At 40.4% G+C, this 20,222-nt stretch overlaps 1 protein-coding gene across 6 annotated transcripts in view; it reads left to right on the forward strand.

Moving 5' to 3' along the window:
• Positions 1 to 20,222, forward strand: part of Rbm6 (RNA binding motif protein 6) — a 90,694-nt gene that overhangs the window by 65,893 nt on the left and 4,579 nt on the right. For all 6 annotated transcript variants that reach the window (XM_021662398.2, XM_021662384.2, XM_060385301.1 and 3 more), the window contains 10 exons: positions 3,184 to 3,244; positions 7,233 to 7,499; positions 7,994 to 8,154; positions 10,802 to 10,899; positions 11,890 to 11,932; positions 12,072 to 12,153; positions 12,401 to 12,486; positions 12,915 to 13,061; positions 16,496 to 16,591; positions 17,104 to 17,364. In XM_021662398.2, coding sequence (XP_021518073.1) covers positions 3,184 to 3,244; positions 7,233 to 7,499; positions 7,994 to 8,154; positions 10,802 to 10,899; positions 11,890 to 11,932; positions 12,072 to 12,153; positions 12,401 to 12,486; positions 12,915 to 13,061; positions 16,496 to 16,591; positions 17,104 to 17,364 — 1,302 coding nt within the window. The remainder of the gene's footprint in view (positions 1 to 3,183; positions 3,245 to 7,232; positions 7,500 to 7,993; positions 8,155 to 10,801; positions 10,900 to 11,889; positions 11,933 to 12,071; positions 12,154 to 12,400; positions 12,487 to 12,914; positions 13,062 to 16,495; positions 16,592 to 17,103; positions 17,365 to 20,222) is intronic.

Raw genomic sequence — 20,222 nt, forward strand, 5'->3', positions numbered from 1 at the left:
TTCTTTGGGGTTTTGATTTTTAAGACAAGGTTTCTCTATGTACCCCTGGCTTCACTGGTACTGGCCTCGTAGACCAAGCTGACCTTGAACTCAGAGGTCCCCCTGCCTTGAGTGCTGAGAATAAAGGTGTACATCATCATACCCATCTGGCAGGGAGTATAAGAGTATAGCCAGAAGAGAAACCAGTTGGTAGGGAACAAGCAAGGATGCATTTATTATCTTTGCTCTTGACTATGGCTATGATGTGACCAGCTGCTTAAGTTTCTGTCTTGATGTCCTTGAAATGATGGGCTGTAACTTAGAGTTGTAAACAAAATAAACACTTTTTCTTCCATGTGTTGCTTTTGTCTGGGTTTTTGTCAGCAATAAAAATGAAACCAGAGCAAGAGACTAAAGCAGGGGAGATCACAAATTAATTGATGGACATCCTGGGCCTTGCGCCTGTCTCAAAAACAAGAAAACAAAACAAGCAAAGAAAATCTACATAATTTAGTAGTTGCACAATATTATACAACCATTAGTACCATCTGGTTCCAGAACTTTTTCCCCAGAAGTGGAGCCGGGGGTTGCTGGTGACCAAACATAAGACTTAAGCAAATGTTCTGCTTATTGAGCTGTATCCTCTGTATCCAGATTTTTATTACCCACTTCCCCTCAAAAAAGAAGAAAAAAATTTAAAGATGGAGCCTCACTGGGCAGTACACACCTTTAGTCTCAGCACTTGGGACGTAGAGGCAGGCAGATAGCTCTCTCTCTCTCTCTCTCTCTCTCTCTCTCTGAGTTAGAGGTCAGCCTGGTCTAGGCAGTGAGTTCCAAGACAGCCAAGACTACATAGTGAAATTCTGCCTCTAAAAACAACAACAATAACAAAAAAGATGGTGTCATATGTGGTCCAGTCTGGCCTCAAACTTGTTGTGTAGCCATAGGTAACCTTGAACTTCAGATCCTTCTACCTTCACCACCCAAGTGTTGGAGTTGCATGCACATGCCACCATATCTGGCTTATGAGATGCTACAGTTAGAACAGAGCACCTTGTGCATGCTAGCAGGCATACTGCCAGCAATGCCACATTCTTAGCCCTTCACATTTTTAATTACACTCAAAATGATGCATTAATCAGTCACTTCCTCCCTTCTGTTCTCTTCTTCTAGGTCCTAGCTTGCCATTAATCCTTTGTTTCTGAGTTTGCCTATTATGGACACTTCATACAATGAAATCAGAAAATCAGAGTATTAATTGCTGCTTTATTTTTTTCTATAGCCGAATATTATGCAGATTTAGATCATTTTGTTTATTCATCAGTTGATGCACATTGTTATCTCTCCCTGTGACCATTGTGAACAATACAGCTCCTTTGCTGGTTTTTGTCTGGACACCTCTTTCAAAATTCTTTGCGTACGTAGGCAGGAATGGAATTGCTGGGTAATGGTAGTAGGGTTGTCTTCAAATCTTTGGGGGACTACTATGCCACTTTCTATACCCTGCTGCCATATCATACCCATTCCCAGCAGCAGTACATAAAGATGTCATATTTTACACATTCTTGCCAACGTTTGCCATTTCTTGTTGATAGCTGTCGTGGTTGATATATAGTAGCATTTTATCATTAAAAAAATACCTTATTCCACTGTGTATGTCTTTGGATACATAGACATAATAGAGGCAGGCAGAGCGCTGGCTGGCCTCGAACTCACAGAGATCTGCCTTCCTCTGCCTTCCAAATGTTAGGATTAAAGGCATGCATCACCATGCCAGGCTGGCCAGTTTATTATGTAATGAGAGACTGAAGGGGGGTGGGTCTGGATCAGGAGAGAGGTGGGAAGGAACTAGGAGTGGAAAGAAGGGAAGCCATCATCCAGATACATTATGTTGTTTTAAAAACAAAATCCCACAGTCAGTGCTACACAGAGAAAGCCTGTCTCAAAACAAAAAACAAAAAAAACACACATATATTCCAATTGTTCAATTTTACCAATAAAGATAGAGGAGCCAGACAATAAGGTGAAAATCTACTAGCTCAGACAGACAGAAAGATCACCCAGCTCACCTTCCTACTCAGCTGATATCCCAGAAGGAAAAGCCTTTTTTTCTTCTCCATGCTTTCTTAAATGCCCTTCTCTCACTGTCTCTTCTTTCTGCTTAGTCCCTGTCAGCTGATTGCTTGCTCTGCCTCTTGACCTAGGGTTAATTTTATTTGATCCTATTTACAGAAAGGTCTTAGGTTAAAGGTGTGTGCTAGAGTTGAGTCATATCACAAGTCTTTTTTTTTTTTTTTACACAGCAAATAGAAAGCTCTAGGATCAAAGATTGGGCCACTTCCTGAATGGTAGGATTACAGGCATAAATCATATCCACTCACATTCTGTTAGCTAAAGTATGATACATGGTGATGGCTGATAGTGGAGAGGAGAGGGCCTCGCCCTGTAGGAACACACCTCTGCTACTTTGACAGCAGAAAAGGATGTGTGTATGATCTGCTTATGGAAATAACTAGCTGTGGTGATGTTACTGAAATTTTTTATCCTCTCTGGGCCTCACATTTACAAAACCAGTTGCTAATAATGCCTGTTTCATGAGGTTAATAGGGTTAGTAGGGTTATTGGATGATGACATATGAAGTAGGCACTAGCCACTGCTGCTGCCTTTCTTACTTTCTGACTGGCAAACTCTGACCTCACAGTCCTATTTGAATGTTCCCTTTTTCATGGTTCCTCTTCTGTTTCCTGCCAGCCACCTCTTTGCTTTTTAAGCTCATTGTTGGAAATTCAGGGCTTTGAAGATTGCTTGTTATGCTTGACTCCTCCACACTCAGTTCAGGAAGAATTATATTCATATTGTAGTTTTCTTCCCTTGTCTTAAGCTAGTGAAGACCTGCTTTCCTTTAAGGTGTTTTCTAGGCGCTAAAAGTGCTACAGGTGTGTCTTGCTATTTCCTTGTTCCTCATTATTCATTTCTGGAAAAGGAGTTGGTAGTTGAATTCTTCAAGTCTAGCCAAATGAGAATGAGGAACTGTATAACCAAGACCAAGTTTTGGGTGCAGTCTGTAAATGACTTTAGGCAGTAGGGAATCCTGGGATATTCCTTGTTTCTTTGATTTTTGTCAGTTATTACTGTGTTGGATATTCATTAAGGTTTCTAAAAATGACTTTGATCACATTGAAGTCTTTGTTTTTTCCTTGCAGTGTAAGGCCAGCACTGTCGGGCATCAATCTTCGTGTTCATTCTGCAAGGGCCCAAAGGAAGGTGAGTGTCTTATACAATGAACAAATAATTTATTTTTATTTTATTTTAAAAATTAGACATCTCAGGGTCTAGAGAGATGGCTCAGTGGTGAGGAAAGTATACAGTCCTTTCAGGGACCTGAGTTTGGATCCCAGCACCCATGTCAGACAACTCACAATTATCTGTGCTTCCAGCTCCAGAGGATCCAAAGTCATCTTCTGACCTTCTTGGACACTTAAATACATATGGATACATTCATATATATATACTAAAAATAATATATTTTTTTAATTGACATCCCAGTCTATAATCCCGGTACGTTAGAGACAATGGCAAGACAATCAAGGGTTTAAGGCCAATATGTGCTACATAGCAGAAGCTTTGTCACAAAAAAAAAAAAAAAAAAAAAGGTTGAAGGGTGCCTTTAAACAAAACTAAGATGTAGAACAAAAGAGTGTAAGCTTTAAAGAAGAGAAGGAGGCTGAGAGGAAGGAAGAAGAGAAAGAAAGAGTTGACATCCTAAAAACAAATCAGTGAAGGTTTAAAAAATACAGTTTTAGGGCCAGCAAGGTGTCTTAGTGGGGAGAAGTGTGAGTTCAATTCCTGGAGCCCGCCCATGTGAAAAAGCCAGAAATAGTAACACATGTGTAATACCAGCACAACTCCTATGGTAAGAGAGAACAGTGACAGGAAGTTCACCCAGAAGCTGACTGACCAGCTAGCCTAAACTATGAAGCAGTGCAGCAGAAACATTAAGAGATCCTGGCTCAACAAGGGAGAAGGAGAGAACAGATTACTGAGAGTTGTCTCTGACCAAAGCATGTGCACTATGGTACACACACAGTTCACGTACATACACACTCATTTAAAAGTTTGGAGAGGAGCAGGCATGGTTTTACATACATTTAATCCCTGCACTCATGAAGCAGAGATGGGTGGATCTTACGTGACTTGGAGTCCAAACAGGGCCAAAACTACATAGTGAAACCCTGTTTCAAAAAACAATAATTATTTTTTGTTTGTTTTGAGACAGGGTCTCACTGTGTAGCCCTGGCTATCCTAGAACTAGCTCTCTGGAGCAGACCTTCCATCTACCTCTGCCTTCTGAGTGCTGAGATTAAAGGCAAAGGTGTGTGACACTACTACCCTGCTTCCTCCCACCCCAGCTCCTCAGTACATACAGGTGAGGGTTGATAGCCTGTTTGCCTAGCATTAGCTCAAAGACTTTTTGTTTTGTTTTGTGGTTTTTGTTTTTTTGATTTTTGGTTTTTCGAGGCAGGGTTTCTCTGTGTAGCTTTGGCTGGCCTGAACTTGCTTTGTAGACCAGACTGGCCCTGAACTCAAGCAGCGATCCTCCTGCCTCTGATTCCGTGTGCTGGGATCGATCAAAGGCATGTGACACTGCGCCCAGCTACTCAGAGACTTCTTACAGTGCTCAGACAGATGGGTAGATGGTTTATAAAAATCCTTAGACAGCAAATAACAAAGCTGAGCCTGTAGCTCAGTGACAGTAACATGGGTTTTATCCTCAGTATATCACATATGCAAGGAAAAGGAAGAGGGGAAACACAAGCAATCACATATATTTTCTGTTATCTGCTACTAGTATTAAATTACCACTATATTGCTCCCATAGAATGTCTCTTTTTGAGCCACATGGCTTCCTTAGTAAACTCTCTTAAGAATTACAGAAATAAAAACAGAAAGAAGACTTACTGTGGATAAAGCTCACTGGGCAACTCCTGGCAGTTATTCTCTGATTTCACGTAGGCCATAGCATGCACACAGCCATACACGTAAGCTAAACAAATGAATAAATTATCTTTAAATATGAGAAGAAAATCCAGCACAAAAATATACCTCTCATCAGTCTGCCATAGCTGTATTAGTCTTACGACTCTAGAAGAAGCTAGGCTTCTAGACACATGCTTTGGGTACATGCCACTAATCCCCTAGCAACCATGTCTTTGCTAATTCTGTCCCTACATTGTTTCTCCTTCTCTTTTTCTTCCCTTTATCTGTTCTTCCTCCCCTTCCTTCTTTTTCTCTCCTGTATGCTGAGGCTCTAACCTAGGACCTAGTATATGCTAGGTAACCATTCTACCCCTGCTATATATCCCTCAACTCTTGTTTATTTTTTTGAGAGAGATTCTTACTATGTAGCCCTAGCTGGCCTTGAATTACTTTGTAGACCAGGCTGGCCTTGAACTCACAGAGATCTTGTCTCTGCCTCTGAAATGTTGATTTTGATTTTGCGACATGGTCTCATATAGCCCAGGTTGGCCTTTAACTCCCTTTGAAGCAAAGGATGACTTTGAAGAACATCTACTTCTCTTACCTATACTTCCAAGTACTGGGGTGTTGTTGCAGATGTGTGCTATCATAACCAGAGATTTTGTTTATATTTTGAGACAGTAGTATGTAGCTCCAACCAACCTCAAACTAAATGATGATCAGCCTCCCAAGTGCTGTTTCCTACATATGTTTTTATTGTTGGTGATAATAATCAGGAAAGCAGGTATTAGCATAATTTTTTGTTTGCTTGCTTTTTTGTTTTGTTTTTCTTTATTTGCTTTTCGAGACAAGGTTTCTTTATGTAGCCCAGGCTGTCCTGGAACTCCCTCTGTAGTCTAGGCTGGCCTGGAACTCACAGCAATCTGCCTGCCTGAGTCTGGGATTAAAGGCATGCGCCACCATGCCAGCTAGTATAAATTTGTTGTATGTGTAGAAGTATTTATTAAATTATTAGTTTTGTTTGTTTGCTTTTTTTGTTTGTTTGTTTGATGATGTTTTTCTTTCCATTTTTTGTTTTGTATGGATGGGTTTTGCCTGCATGCCTGACTATGGACCATGTGCATGTAGTACCCACAGAGCCCAGAACTGCAGCTGTAACTGGAGTCATAGGTGGTTGTAAGTTGCCATATGAGTGCTAGGAACTGAACCCAGGTCTTTGGGAAGAGCAGCCAGTGCTCCTTACCACTGAGCCATTTCTCTGGGCCCTTTTATTTTGTTTTATTTGTTTTGTTGGTTGGTTTGGTTTGGTTTTTCGAGATGGGGTTGCTCTTTATAAAAGCCCCAGCTGTCCTGGCTTTGAAGACCAGGCTGACCTCAAACTCACCTTGATGCCTCCTGAGTACTGGTATTAAAGGCATGCGCCACCACCTTGGGCTTCTGTTGCTGTTATTAAAGATTTTTAAATTTTATTTTATATAAGACTGTTCATCTGTTGAGCAGTTCCTCTAGCCAGCTCCCAACTAGTTTTTTTTTTTTCTTTAAGATTTTATTTATTATATATATGAGTGCTCTACCTGCATGTATGCCTGTATGCCAGAAGTGGGCATCAAAATGCAATATGGATGGTTGTGAGCCACCATGTGGTTGCTGGAAATTGAACTCTGGACCTCTGGAAGAGCAGACAGTGCTCTTCTCTGCTGAGCCATTCCTCCAGAGCCAAATGTTTTGTTTTAAAATTTATTTCTGTGCGTCTGTGTGAGTGTAAGCCAACTATGTGTAGGGGCTTTAGAGGCCCTAAAGAGGGTAGATTCCCTGGAGTTGGAGTTACAAACAAATGTTAGCTGCCTGGTCTCATATACGTTCTGGGAAACAAACTCAAGTCCTCTAGAAGAGCTGCAAGCACTCTTTACCACCAAGCAATCTCTCCAGACTCATGATTTAGGTTTTTCAGATTTTATATTTGCCTACATGTATGCATGTACACCACTTGAATACTTTGAATTTGCACAGAGGCCATGAAAAGGCGTATGGTCCTCTAGATCTGGAGTTACAGGTGATTGCAAGCTGACATGTGGTTTTGGCAGAACCATGTTCTCTGCCAGAGCAGCGTGTGCCGTTAACCAGTGCACCATCTCTCTAGACCCTGTTTAATTTTTACAAATGACCTTTTCTCAAAAACTTTCAGATTTGTTTGTAGATATTTCGGAGGTGTTAAAAGCTTTGGTTAGTTTCATAAAGTCTTCTGTGTTTTCTATTTAAATTCCCCAATGGACAGAAGTCAAGCAGGAACTAGTATCCTATCCTCAGCCTCAGACGACGTCCATCCCAGTACCCTCAGAAAAACAAGCCAGCCAGCCCCGAGCAGCTGAGAAGGAACATGACCTCAGGAAGCGGGAAGAAGGACAAGAAACAAGATTGGGACACCAAAAGAGAGACACAGAAAGATACTTTCCTCACTCTCGAAGGGAAGGGCTTACTTTCCGAAGAGACCGAGAAAAGGAGTCGTGGTCTGGTGAGACACGCCAGGATGGAGAGAGCAAAAGTGAGTGATTTGTCAGCTCATATGACAAATTGGAAGCATAGATGGGTAGCTTGTGTTGTGACCTCCACCCAGCTGATAGATGCACCAGTGGAACTGTGCACAACTGAGATGGTATTGTCTTCAATTGGCTTTGCCAGTCAGAGGAATCTATATCTTCTACATAGTAAATTACTATAAACATTTCAGTAAGATGTGATTTTAGGTTTTAAGTATTGCTAATGAAAAGAAAAATGAAAAATATTTTTTATAAAAACAAGTTTTGAGCTGGGCATGGTAGCTCGCGGTTTGTAATCCCAGCACTCTGGGAGGCAAAAGCAGGCAGATCTCTTTAAGTTTGAGGCCAGTCTGGTCTACAAGGTGAGTCCAGGACAGCCAAGTCTACACAGAGAAACCCTGTAGTCAAAAGACAAATAACAAAAAGACCATTAAGTTCTTGGAACTTCAAATTTTATCTCTCTTTCCTTAATATCTCTGTTTGTGTTTGCTTCATTTAGCAATCATGCTAAAACGCATCTATCGTTCCACTCCGCCTGAGGTGATAGTTGAAGTGCTGGAGCCCTATGTCCGCCTCACTACTGCCAACGTTCGTATCATCAAGAACAGAACTGGACCCATGGGTCACACCTACGGCTTTATAGATCTCGACTCCCATGCAGTGAGTTATTCTGCTTTAAAGTGAGGACTGATAACTAAAGATTCCCCAGTAACATTTGAGGAAGCAGGCCATGGGGCTGTATACCGGTAGACCCACTGCCCTAGAAGCTGAAGCAGACAGATGACAGGTTCAAGGCTAGCCTTGGCTACAAAGTGAGCTCCTGTTTCAATTTATAAAGGGGCCATGGGAGGAATCAGTGAAGAATTCTCTCCTTTGGGACTAGTGTTCGTTTAGGTGAACTACTACTCTAAGAATGCAGAACTCCATATGGACTTTGGGAACAAATCTAACCAAACCCTCCAACATTTTAGTATGTTCTTTAATATTTTTAACTTATTTTTTTTTCTAGTCACAAATGATTTCATATTTGATAGTAATAGGACGTTTCTTTTTCTGAAAAATATGTTGGTTGGTTGTTTTGAGAAAGGGTTTCTCTACATAGCTTTGGTTTTTCTGGAATTCATGATATAGGCCAGATTGGCCTTGAAATCACAGAGATCCAGCTGCTTCTGCCTCTGAGCATGGAGATTAAAGGCCTATGCCACCATGCCTGGCTTCAATAAAGTCCTGTGGTTCAAATTTTTAGTTATAAAGCTCTTTTCTATGGAAATATCATAAAACTATTAATGAAAATTGTTATGTCTTAAATATGCTAAAAAGTTATAGGGATTTTGTAAACTGGATCTGATCTGATGATAATTGCAGTTTAAGAGAAGAGGATTTCACTTTCTGAAATGTATGCTAGAAACTTATTTTTATTCTGATTGCAATCCTTCCCTAAGAATGGCTTACTTTGCCTGGCCGTTGCGGAGTGCGCCTTTAATCTCAGCACTCAGGTAGTCAGGGGCAGGCAGAGTCCAGGATGGCCAAGGCTACACAGAGAAACCTTGTCTTGAAAAATGAAATAAAATAAAAAAACAAAACTAAACTAAAAAGAATGGCTTACTTTGGGACTGGAGAGATGGCTCAGTGGTTAAGAACTCTTGCTGCTCTTTTAGAGGAACCTGCTTCAGTTCCTAGCATCCATATGGTAGCATACAGCTACCCTAACTCCAGTTGTATGGGTTATTGATGCCCTATTCTGACCTCCAGGGGTAATAGGCATGCATATGGTACGTACACGTAGGTAAAAATGCTCATATACATAGGTAAAAATAAACTTTCTTTTTTTTTTTTTTAAAGCCTTATTTTTATTTGGACATGGTGCCGCAGCCTGTAGTGCTAGCTACCTGAGTGAGGCAGGAAGATGGCAAGTTTCAAGGCCCTCATGGGCTACAATGTGAGTTCAAGACTAGCCTGGCCAACCCAAGGAGACCCCATTTCTTAATTAAATCTTAGTAAATCAAGCCAGGCAGTGGTGGCACATACCTTTAATCCCAGCACTCAAGAGAGGCAGAGGTAGGCTGATCTTTGTGAGTTCAAGGCCAGCCTGGTCTACAGAGTGAGTTCAGGACAGCCAAGGCTACCCAGAGAAATCTATCTCAAAAAACCAAATAATAATAAAAAAAATAATAAACCAGGCATGGTGGCACATTCCTTTAATCCCAGCACTCAGGAGACAAGAGGCAGGGGGATCTCTGTGATTTCAAAGACAGCCTAGTCTACAAAAAAAGTTCCAGGACAGCCAGGGCTGTTACACAGAGAAATCTCTATATTGAAAAACAAAATAATTTAAAAAAAAAAAATGGGAATATGGTCCATTGCTTATATAGCATACATGACACCTTAGATTCAATATCAGTTCTTTCTCTCTCTCATACACATACATACTTTGTTTTGTTTTTTTACAAGCCTGCTCTTACTTTGGTTTTGGTTTTCAAGATAGGGTTTCTCTGTGTAGCCTTGGCTGTCCAGGACTACCTTTGTAAACAGAGATCCACCTGCCTCTGCCTCTCTTAGTGCTGGTATTATGGGTGTGTGCTACTCTGCCTGGTAACCAGGCTGCTCTTACTGTGAAAATTATTACTGGAAGAGGGTAATACCTCTGCTCTTCAGGAGGACCTGGATTTAACTTTCAGCACCCACCATTTGGTGCACAGCCATTTATAACTCCACTTTCAAAGGATCTGTTGCCATCCTATGGCATCCCAGCACCTAGTATGCACAGATATATATGCAGGCAGAATCCCATACACTTAAATCTTATTTATTCACACACACAAGTATGTATGTATGTGTAAATATGGGATTGCTTTTTCAAGACTTTATGACTCTGGCTTTCCTGGAACTCACTATGTAGACCAGGCTGAACTTGAACTCACAGAGCTCCACCTGCCTCTGCCTGCCAAGTGCTAAGATTAAAAGCATGCACCACTATTCCTGGCCACATGAAACTATTTTTTTAAAAAATCATTACCAGGCTGGAGAGGTGGCTCAGCAGTTAATAGCACTGGCTGCTCTACCAGAGGATCCAGGTTCAGTTTTCAGTAACTCCAGTTCTAGGGGATCTGACATTCTCACACAGGTAAACATGCAGGCAGAACACCAATGTACATAAGTTAAATAAATCCTAAATTAAAAAAATATACTACCAAAGCATTATGCCTAGTAATTTTATCTTCTAAAAAGGAAAAATCTGTGTTCAGTTCTTTCTCTATGGAATTAGCCTTTTCTATCTTTGAATTTAAGTTTGTTTCTGGTTCCTTAGGAAGCTCTTCGAGTAGTGAAGATTTTGCAAAACCTTGATCCACCATTTAGCATTGATGGGAAGATGGTAGCTGTAAACCTGGCCACTGGAAAACGAAGGTAAGGCCTCACCCAAGAAAGAATCTATTCTTCCTGGATAAGAGACATAGAGGAGGGTGTTGTGACTTCCCAGAATGAGCTGTTTCAAATACATGCTTACACATTTTCTTTTTATGCGTTATTCTAATTATAGAATTGTTTTCATTTTTAAATATTATTCCCACCTGCACACCTTTAATCCCAGCACTCAGGAGGCAGAGGCAGGGGGATCTATCTATATGAGTTCAAGGCCAGCCTAATCACCTAACAATTCAGGCTATCTAAGTCTTCAAAACACCTTGTCACTAAATACATATGCATGCATGCATAATTATATAGTACTCCTGGGTGTTTTAAGCTTTGACTGCCTGCTATCTTTATGGGCCAGAAATGTTGGTGTAATTTTGAATTTCTGAGTGTTTTGTTTTGTTTCTCTTAGCAGAATCTCACACTATAGCTCATACTGGCCAGGAACTCATTTTGTTGTCCACGGTAGCATCAGGAGTCATAGCAGTCCTTCTTCCTCAGTCTCCAGAGTACAAAGGTTACAACCATAAGCCAACCACCTGGCTGATGTGTTTAAATGTGTAGAGAAAAAAGGCATTCAGTATGTCTTCATACTTTAGAATCCTAAGTAAATGTAGGTCTTCTCAGTGTCCTAACCTCAGTCATCCTGAAATGTCTGATTCAGTTACTCTTTACTCATTTACTCATCTTGACCAAAAAAATGATGAGTGGGAGATAACACATCAGAGAGATGGGTTTATGGACATGGGGTAGCTTTGGCTTTTGCAGCTCCACTTAGTCATTTATTTTGCTTCAATAAATTACTTTGCAGGAATCCTACTGATGTTCTGCTTAAGTATCTGGATCACCCAACCTGCTTGCTGTTTGGGTTGGTTCCTTTTTCTACATAATGAGGAAGACAGTTTTTCAGTGAATTTGTAGGATTAGGCATTCCTCAGGTAGCTTTGGTAACAGGCTTTTGATATGTCATGTTTTATATTGCAGAAATGATTCTGGGGATCATTCTGACCACATGCATTACTATCAGGTATGCTTTAACATATGGAGAATGTCCTTTTAAAACCTTTAGGTGACTAAAAAAATCACTGGATATTCTGCAGTTGATGACTGTTAAGGTTAATTGCTGTTGTACAGGTCCATAATTCTAATTTTGCTTTCTCTGGTAGGGTAAAAAATACTTTCGAGACAGGAGAGGAGGAAACAGAAATTCAGATTGGTCCTCAGATACAAATCGACAAGGGCAACAGTGTAAGTAACTTTTGTTTTTGTGGTTTTTTTTTTTTTTCCTTTACTTGCTGGCCATTACTTAAAATCTCTATGGCCACAAAAGTAGCAAGCAGTTTGTTACTGGGGACACTCATCCAATGGAAGTATACCTATAGGCTCTGCACCTATTTGAATTGACCACCCTCGTTATTACTTTGTTTTTGATAAGCCCTCAGAAACAACTTTATTGGACAGGAACTAATGCTGGCTTTGATTTTATCCCATGTAGCATCATCTGACTGCTACATATATGACTCCGCTACTGGCTACTATTATGACCCCTTGGCAGGAACTTATTATGACCCCAACACCCAGGTTAGTTTGGGGTTTTTGTTTGTTTGTTTTGGGTTGTTTTGTTTTGTTTGTTTGTTTGCTTTATTTACTCTGTCAGTAATTGTTTGCTTTATTTACTCTGTCAGTAATCCTTTTGAGAATAGTATCCATAATGTGTTCCTTTGAGTATTTTTATTCCCTCAATTCTCTGGATGTTCATTGTTTGAAAAGTGGAAAAGTATGAAATCTGAACTGTTGCCTATTTGAAAAATGGATGCCCTGTGGCATTACAGGTAAGAACAGTGCTGCTCTGGGAAGAGCGTATAGTTGGTAGTCTACACGTATACTGGCCCCTGATATGGGTCCTTCAGCCTGTAAAAGAGCCATTCTGTTGGGAACTCTGTTCCTTGAACCTGAAATTGTGGAAAAGGAGCATTCTATAGACTTACTTCTTTCACACTGTATCACAGCAAGAAGTGTATGTACCCCAGGACCCTGAGTCATCTGAGGAAGAAGAGATCAAGGAAAAGAAATCTACCAGTCAAGGAAAGTCAAATAGCAAGAAAGAAATATCTAAAAGAGATAGCAAAGAGAAAAAAGATAGGGGCGTGACAAAGGTAAGACAACTTGTAAGTCTGTTAACCCTCTGGCACATAATTACATGTAAAGTATAGGCATTGTGAACAAGGAGGATCTCGGTTTAAGGCATAAAATCACTTTAAAAATTTTCTAGGAGGAGTTGGAGAAGTGGCTTAGCGGTTTACACTTGTTCTTTCTTTTTTTTTTTTTTTTTAACTTTTTCAAGACAGGGTTTATCTATGTAGCCTTGGTTGTCCTAGACTCCCTTTGTAGACCTGGCTGGCCTCAAACTCACAGTCATCCACCTGCTTCTGCCTCTCTGAGTGCTGGGATTAAAGGTGTGTGCCGCCATGCCCAGCTAGGAACACTTGTTCTCACAGAGTGCTCAAGTTTGATTCTTGGCATCCACATTGAGCTTACAACTGTATATAATTCCAGTAAGTTCTAGGGGATCCAAACCTTTTTCTGATCCAAACAGTTTTTTAATCTTAAAAAATAAATAAAAGGCTGGGTAATGGTGTCACACAGTTTAAATTTATTATTACTATTTATAATGTATTCACTTTATATTCCAATTGTAGCCAGTGTCACACATTTTTAATCCCTCTATTCAGAGGCAGAAATAGGTAGGTCTCTTCGTTCGAGACCAGCCTTGTCTGCAGAACAAGTTCCAGGACTGCCAGGGCTACACAGGGAAACCCCATCTCAAAAACCATGTATGCTTATATATACATACACACACACACACACACACACACACACACATAAATGTGTGTATATGTATATAAATTTCACATTAGTATAAAATATTACATATAAAAGATAAATCAACTTTTATAAACAACAAAATAGTGAGGGAGGCTAGATGGAACAGCAGTTAGGAGCACTGACTGCTCTTCCAGAGAACCCAGGTTTGATTCCCAAAACCCACATGGCAGCTCACAACTTCTTATAACTCTAATTCTAGTAGACAGAACTCTTTTTTTCTGACCTCATTGGGTAGCAGGCATGCATGTGGTACATAGACATATAGTCAAAATACCCGTACACATTAAGAAACACTTTTTTAGAAAATACTGTAGTGGATGGAGTGATGGCTTAGTGATTAAGAGTACTAGGTGAACCTGTGTTTGATTCCCAGCATACGCAAGTCAGCTCTTAACCTTCTGTTGCTCCAGTTCTGGGAATCCAGCACCCTACATGCATGAATTCACACAAGCACACATATGTAGGCAAAACACTTAAACCCATAAAACAAAAACAAATCCTTAAAAAAAAATTTAGGCCAAGGGTACTGGTACTTTTTTTTTCTTTTTTTTTTTTTAAATCTTATCACTCAGAGGCAGGAACAGTGAGTTTCTGTGGGTTGTAAATGAGCCTGGTCTACATAGTGAGTTGTAGAACAGCCAGGGCTATGTAGAGACCTGGTCTCAAAAAGAAACAAACATCTTAATTTTTTGGTGCGTTAGTCCCCTTCCCTTTTCCCCCATATGGTAGCTTTCTTCCTTTTACAAATGAGGAAAAATACAACTCAGGTTAGCGTGGTGGCACATCCCTGTAATCCCAACACTTAAAAGGCTGAGGCAGGGCTATTGCCAACAGTTCCAAGCCGATCATGGCCTTATTTTTAAAATAAGGACTGGCAAGATTGCTTAGTATGTAAAAGTGCTTGCCACCTAGTCTGATGACCTGAATTTGATCCTTGAACCCACATGGTAGAACGAGAGAAACAATTTCAGCAAGTTGTCCTCTGACCTTCATACCTAATAGAATCCTCTATGTATTCCAAAAGTGTGTGCCACCACTCCTAGCCCAACTGTGGTTTTGTTTGTTTTTATTTATTATTGAGGGGTACACCGCCACAGATGGGTATTCTATGGCATGTATGTATGTAGCAGTCCAAGGACAGTTCGTAGAGTTGGTGCTCTTCTTCCAGCTATATATGGACTCTGGGGATTGAACTCAGGTCACTAGCTGAGCTATCCTGTCAGCCCATACCTTTCACTTTTATGCTTTGTCCTTTTAGTATGTGATTCTGTATGTATGCTTCTCTTTTTCTAATTTTAACAGAGATAGCTTTCTTTTTCTTTCTTTTCTTTTTTTTTTTTTTTTTTTTTTTTTTTTTTTTAATTTGTGTGGGGGAGGTGGCCACCTGCTATGTGGTGGTCAGAGGACCTACCAGTTGGGTCCCTGGAATTGAACTCTGGTCACCAGTCTTGGCAGCATGTGCTTTTACTCACTGATCCATTTTGCCAGCCCCTCATTTTGTACTTTTTTTCATGCACATTCTGCTTTGTCATAGGTAATCTTTATATTTATACTATTTTGTCAAAAATGTGATAAGGTAAAAATTCACATTAAGACCGTACCTTCAGGGCAGGAGAGATGGCTCAGTAGTTAAGAGCACTGGCTTCTCTTTCAGAGGACACCTTTCCAACACCCACATGGCAGCTCACAATTGTACCTGTAACTCCAGTTCCAGGGGATGTGATACCCTCATACAATCTTCAGTCAGGCAAAATGCTGCAGTGCATATAAGACAAAAATAAATAAATCTTAAAAAAACAAAACAAAAAAAATTCATTTCTGTTGGTCTTTTCTAATAATGTTTCACTTTTTAAATTACCTTCATAGGATAAAGTTTTAGAATAAAAAATGATAAATATTTTCACTTCTTATATAGAGTTTAATTATTTTATGAAGAATTGTACTGGTTTCACCTCATATCAGCAACCCCTCCCTTAAGATGATATCTCTGTGTAGTCCTGGCTGTCCTGGAACTTGCTCTGTAAGCCATTCTAGCCTCAAACTCCAAGATCTACCTGTCTCCAAGTGCTGGGAGCTACCACATCTCACATCACCTCACCACACCTGGGTCACCTTATAGCAGATAGATACTAGAGAAAAATGAAGGAATTTGTTTAAGTTCAATTTGTAGCTCTTTTCTGCTTCCTGGTATTGCCATTCATCTGTAAAAATACAGAAAAAGTGAAAAGGGACTTACTTTTGTCACGTCTGTGCATCTAAGAACTTAGAATCATGGTACCTTTAAGTTTAGGTTCAGTCTCTGCTTCTAACATATTAATTCTTTTGAGAGTACTTAATGCCCGCTAGAATCTAGGAGGGTTGTAAGTAAAGACTGAAGAAAATAATGCTGTGTGTGTGTGTGTGTGTGTGTGTGTGTGTGTGTGTGTGGTGTGTGAATGCTTCATCTGGTGCCTAATTGTTGTAAACACACAATTAAACAAAACGTTTCCTTGGGTGATTATTTGTTGGTGCTGGGAATTTTACTCAGGTTCTTGCACATGCTGGCTAAGTGGTCCTTGCCGATGCACTACAGACCCCAGTGTTATAAAATCATAATGTCGCAGATGTTTGAAGATTTTGAAAAAATGGGCTGATTTTAACAAAACTAACTTAACCCAATTTTATTGGTGATCTTCATATAAAAATTATCTTTGTTGTTGGTCAGTTTCAAGAAAGTACCAATGAGGGGAAGCCTCCCCCAGAAGATGTTTTTAAGAAACCTCTGCCTCCTACCGTGAAGAAGGAAGAGAGTCCCCCTCCAGTAAGGCAAATTCTGATATTATGGGCTAATCTGGGAGGGAAAGGAACCCCGGCTCCTGGTTTTTGCTCCCTTGACTTTGTCCGTCCCAAGTAAGGATTCCTCTTGTAAAGAGTAGGCAAAATCTGCTACCTGCAAATAGGGCTATTACTGACTGTTGTCTGACTTCTTTTTCTTTACCTTGTGATGTTTTCATCACAGCGGATATGCTTCTCTCCTTCTAGTTTTATGTGTGTTTCAGGATTAAACTCAAGACAGGCTTATACAGCAAGTACTTTCATGTGCTGTTTCTGTTTAAATTATGGTCTTGGTCTTATCTATTTTCTAAACCATGTTTTCCTGGGCCATTCAAAGTCAGGCTAAGCTAGTCCCTTCCACTTTAGAGATGAACAGCATTGATATTGGACATGTTCTAAACCTAATCAGCTAGAACAAAGAAAGTGTCCCCAAAATATAGCTGCTTTTTTTTTTTTTTTTTTTTTTTTTTTTGCTAAACCCTGACCTTTTCCTTTTAGCCTAAGGTGGTAAACCCATTAATTGGTCTCCTGGGTGAGTATGGAGGAGACAGTGACTATGAGGAGGAAGAAGAAGAGGAACAGACACCTCCTGTACAGCTTCGCACAGCACAGCCTCAGGCTCGAGAGGAGCTGACCAAGAAAGAGAATGAGGAAGACAAACTCACTGACTGGAATAAACTGGCTTGTCTGCTCTGCAGACGGCAGTTTCCCAATAAAGAAGTTCTCCTCAAACACCAACAACTGTCAGACTTGCACAAGGTATTTCAGGAAGAGGCCCTGACCTTTTAGAGTCTTGGCTCAGCATTGCTGGAAATGAAGGCCCTTAAAGCTCAAGTTGTGTGTATATGTGTGATATGTGTGTAGCCACAATGTGCCAGGGCACATATGTCAAAATCAGAGGGCTATGTAGTCATGTCAACCCTCTCTCCTTCCATCTTTACATGAGTTTTGTGGATCAGATCACCCAGGCTTGCATAACAAGCGCCTTTACCCACTGAGCCATCTTACTGGTTCACTCTTCCATTTTCGTTTTGGTTTTTTCTTTTTATTTGTTCTTCTCTTGTATTATATCCCGACTGCAGTTTCCCTTCTCTCCCTTCCCCTGAGACCTCCCCGCCACATGCCTCCCTCCCCTTTACCCCGGATCTACCCCCACTTCACTTCCTCTGAGAAAAGAACAGGCCTTTTAGGGACATCAACCAAATACAGTATAACAAGCTACAATAAGACCAGGTACTTATTCTCACATCATGGCTGGATGAGGTGACCCAGGAGGAGGAAAAGGGTCCCAAAGGCAGGTAAAAAGAGTCAGAGACAGCCCCCATTCTCACCACTCTTCCATTTTTTTTGTTTGTTTGTTTTGTTTTGTTTTTCTTTTTTAAGCTCTTGCATTGCTGTGAATTAAGAGGTGTTTCCTGGGGTTGGAGGTATAATGCAACAGCTAAGAATACTTGCTACTTTTCCAAAGGACCTGAGTTCAGTTCCCAATACCTACATGGTGACCTCACAAGACTAGAAGTCTAGTCCCAATGCTTCTTCTGGCTTCCACCCTTATATAGACTACGTGGCACTGCATGCACATGACATACATGCATGAAAGCAAACTAAACATAAAATTAATTTTTTAAAAACTTTGCCTGCTCCCTCTTAGAACTTCAGTATTTAGATCCAGTGCAAGCAGCATGACTATTGAACCAGATACATAAGATGTGCAGGGAAAAAAGGACTTATAGAAAGATAACTTGCCATTGACTAACAGTTGAGGCACAGAGAAGCTCCTAATCTTCTTTGATATTTGTTAGCTTCACCTGGTTCTGTCCAGCTGTGATAATGTATTGTTATCCTCATAGGAATACCAGACTTCTCTCTCTTCATGTAGTGATTATTGCTTTAAGTTGTAAACACTGTAGCTTTTTTGGGCCATTATCATAAATTACGTTGATTTTTCCTGTAGTATTACCAGGGAGGGAAATTATAAAGAAATAAAGCCTTGAGATGGCCTCATGTTCTCAGAGTAGTTTTTTTCATACTTCTTCTTAGCAGATGTTGCAAGATAGGGTGTAAGGGCATTAGTGTGAAATTCTCAGGACAGAGCCCAAAGTCCTTTCTGTTTTTTAATTTTTTAGACATTTTTTTAAGATTTACTTATTTTATGTATATGAGTGTTCTATCTGCATTTACATCTGCCAGAAGAGGGAATCAGTTCACATTATAGATGGTTGTGAGCCACCGTATGGTTGCTGGGAATTTAACTCATGACCTTTGGACAAGCAGACAGTGCTCTTAACCACTGAGCTATCTCTCCAGCCCGCAAAGTCCTTAGCCAAAGTCTGAGAAGCCTAAATATATTACTTGTGCTAGCTTATTTATTCTTCTCTTATATATTATATCCTGATTGCAGTTTCCCTTCTCTCCCTTTCTTCCAGTCTCCCCACACACATACCTCCCTCCCCTTTACTCCAGATCCACCCCTACTTCCCTCCTGAGAAAAGAACAAGCCTTCTAGGTACTTCTAGGATTCTGAGAAATTTCTCCTAATGATCCTTGGAATAGACAACCTTCTAAGTATCTATGACCTGCTGGGATTCCAGGTCATCAAACTGACCCATTTGAATTTCAACTCCTGCAAAAATGCTAATAATTGAGAAAAGAGATTTTTAAAAGTAGTTGTCGGAAGGAAGAGCCAAAGATCTGGTAAATCCATACACTGAACCAGTCTTAGGACCATGTACTGTAGCACTTTTCCTTTACTTGAAGTTGTCCAGAACAAACAGTTACCTCTCTATACAAGACTATTTTGAACCCCGGTGTTTCATATACATTCCTGAAGTTAAGACTGTGCTCAAGGAGTGTGTAACTCTTTTTGTTCTTTCAGAGTCTTGGTGTTCCTTTTTCATATTTCTCTGAGCCCATGAAAGAAAGTCTAGGGATTGGGCCTGATGGATGGGAAAGTGGTGTAGGCAGAGTAGGGATGTGATTTTTCCTCTCCTCCCATTATTTTTACCTTAAATTATAAGGTAAACCATGTGTTGGAGAGATGGCTCAGTGACTTTTTTCATTGGTATTCTATTGCTGTGAAGAGACACCATGACCATGGCAACTCTTATAAAGGAAAATAATTAACTTCAATTGGCTTACAGTTTCAGAGATTTAGTCCATAATTGCCTATGGACTAAATTGCCTATGGTGGGAAGCATGACAGCACACAAACAGACTTGGTGCTGGACAGGTAACTGAGATTTCTACATCTGGATTGGCAGGCAGCAGGAAGAGAATAAAATACTGGGCCTGGCTTGAGCATTTGAAACCCCAAAGCCCACCCCAAGTGACACACTAACTCCAACAAGGCTGTACCTCCTAATTCCTGTCAAGTAGGGCCACTCCCTAATGATCACACATTTAAATGTCTGAGCTGTGAGGGCCATTCCTATTCAAGCCACCACAGTGGCTAAGGGTACTAGTGGCTCTTCCAGAAGTCCTCAAGTTGAGCTACGTGAAGGATCAGAAACATCTGTGACTTCAGTCCTAGAGCACTCACAGGCATACGAAAGAAAGAAGATAGAAAAACAGACCAGAAGAAGTTCTCTTAGGTGCTTTACTGTAATTTGTGTGTCAAT

The sequence above is a fragment of the Meriones unguiculatus genome, chromosome 6 (genome assembly GCF_030254825.1).
Source record: "Meriones unguiculatus strain TT.TT164.6M chromosome 6, Bangor_MerUng_6.1, whole genome shotgun sequence".
In the NCBI taxonomy this organism is placed as follows: Eukaryota; Metazoa; Chordata; class Mammalia; order Rodentia; family Muridae; genus Meriones; species Meriones unguiculatus.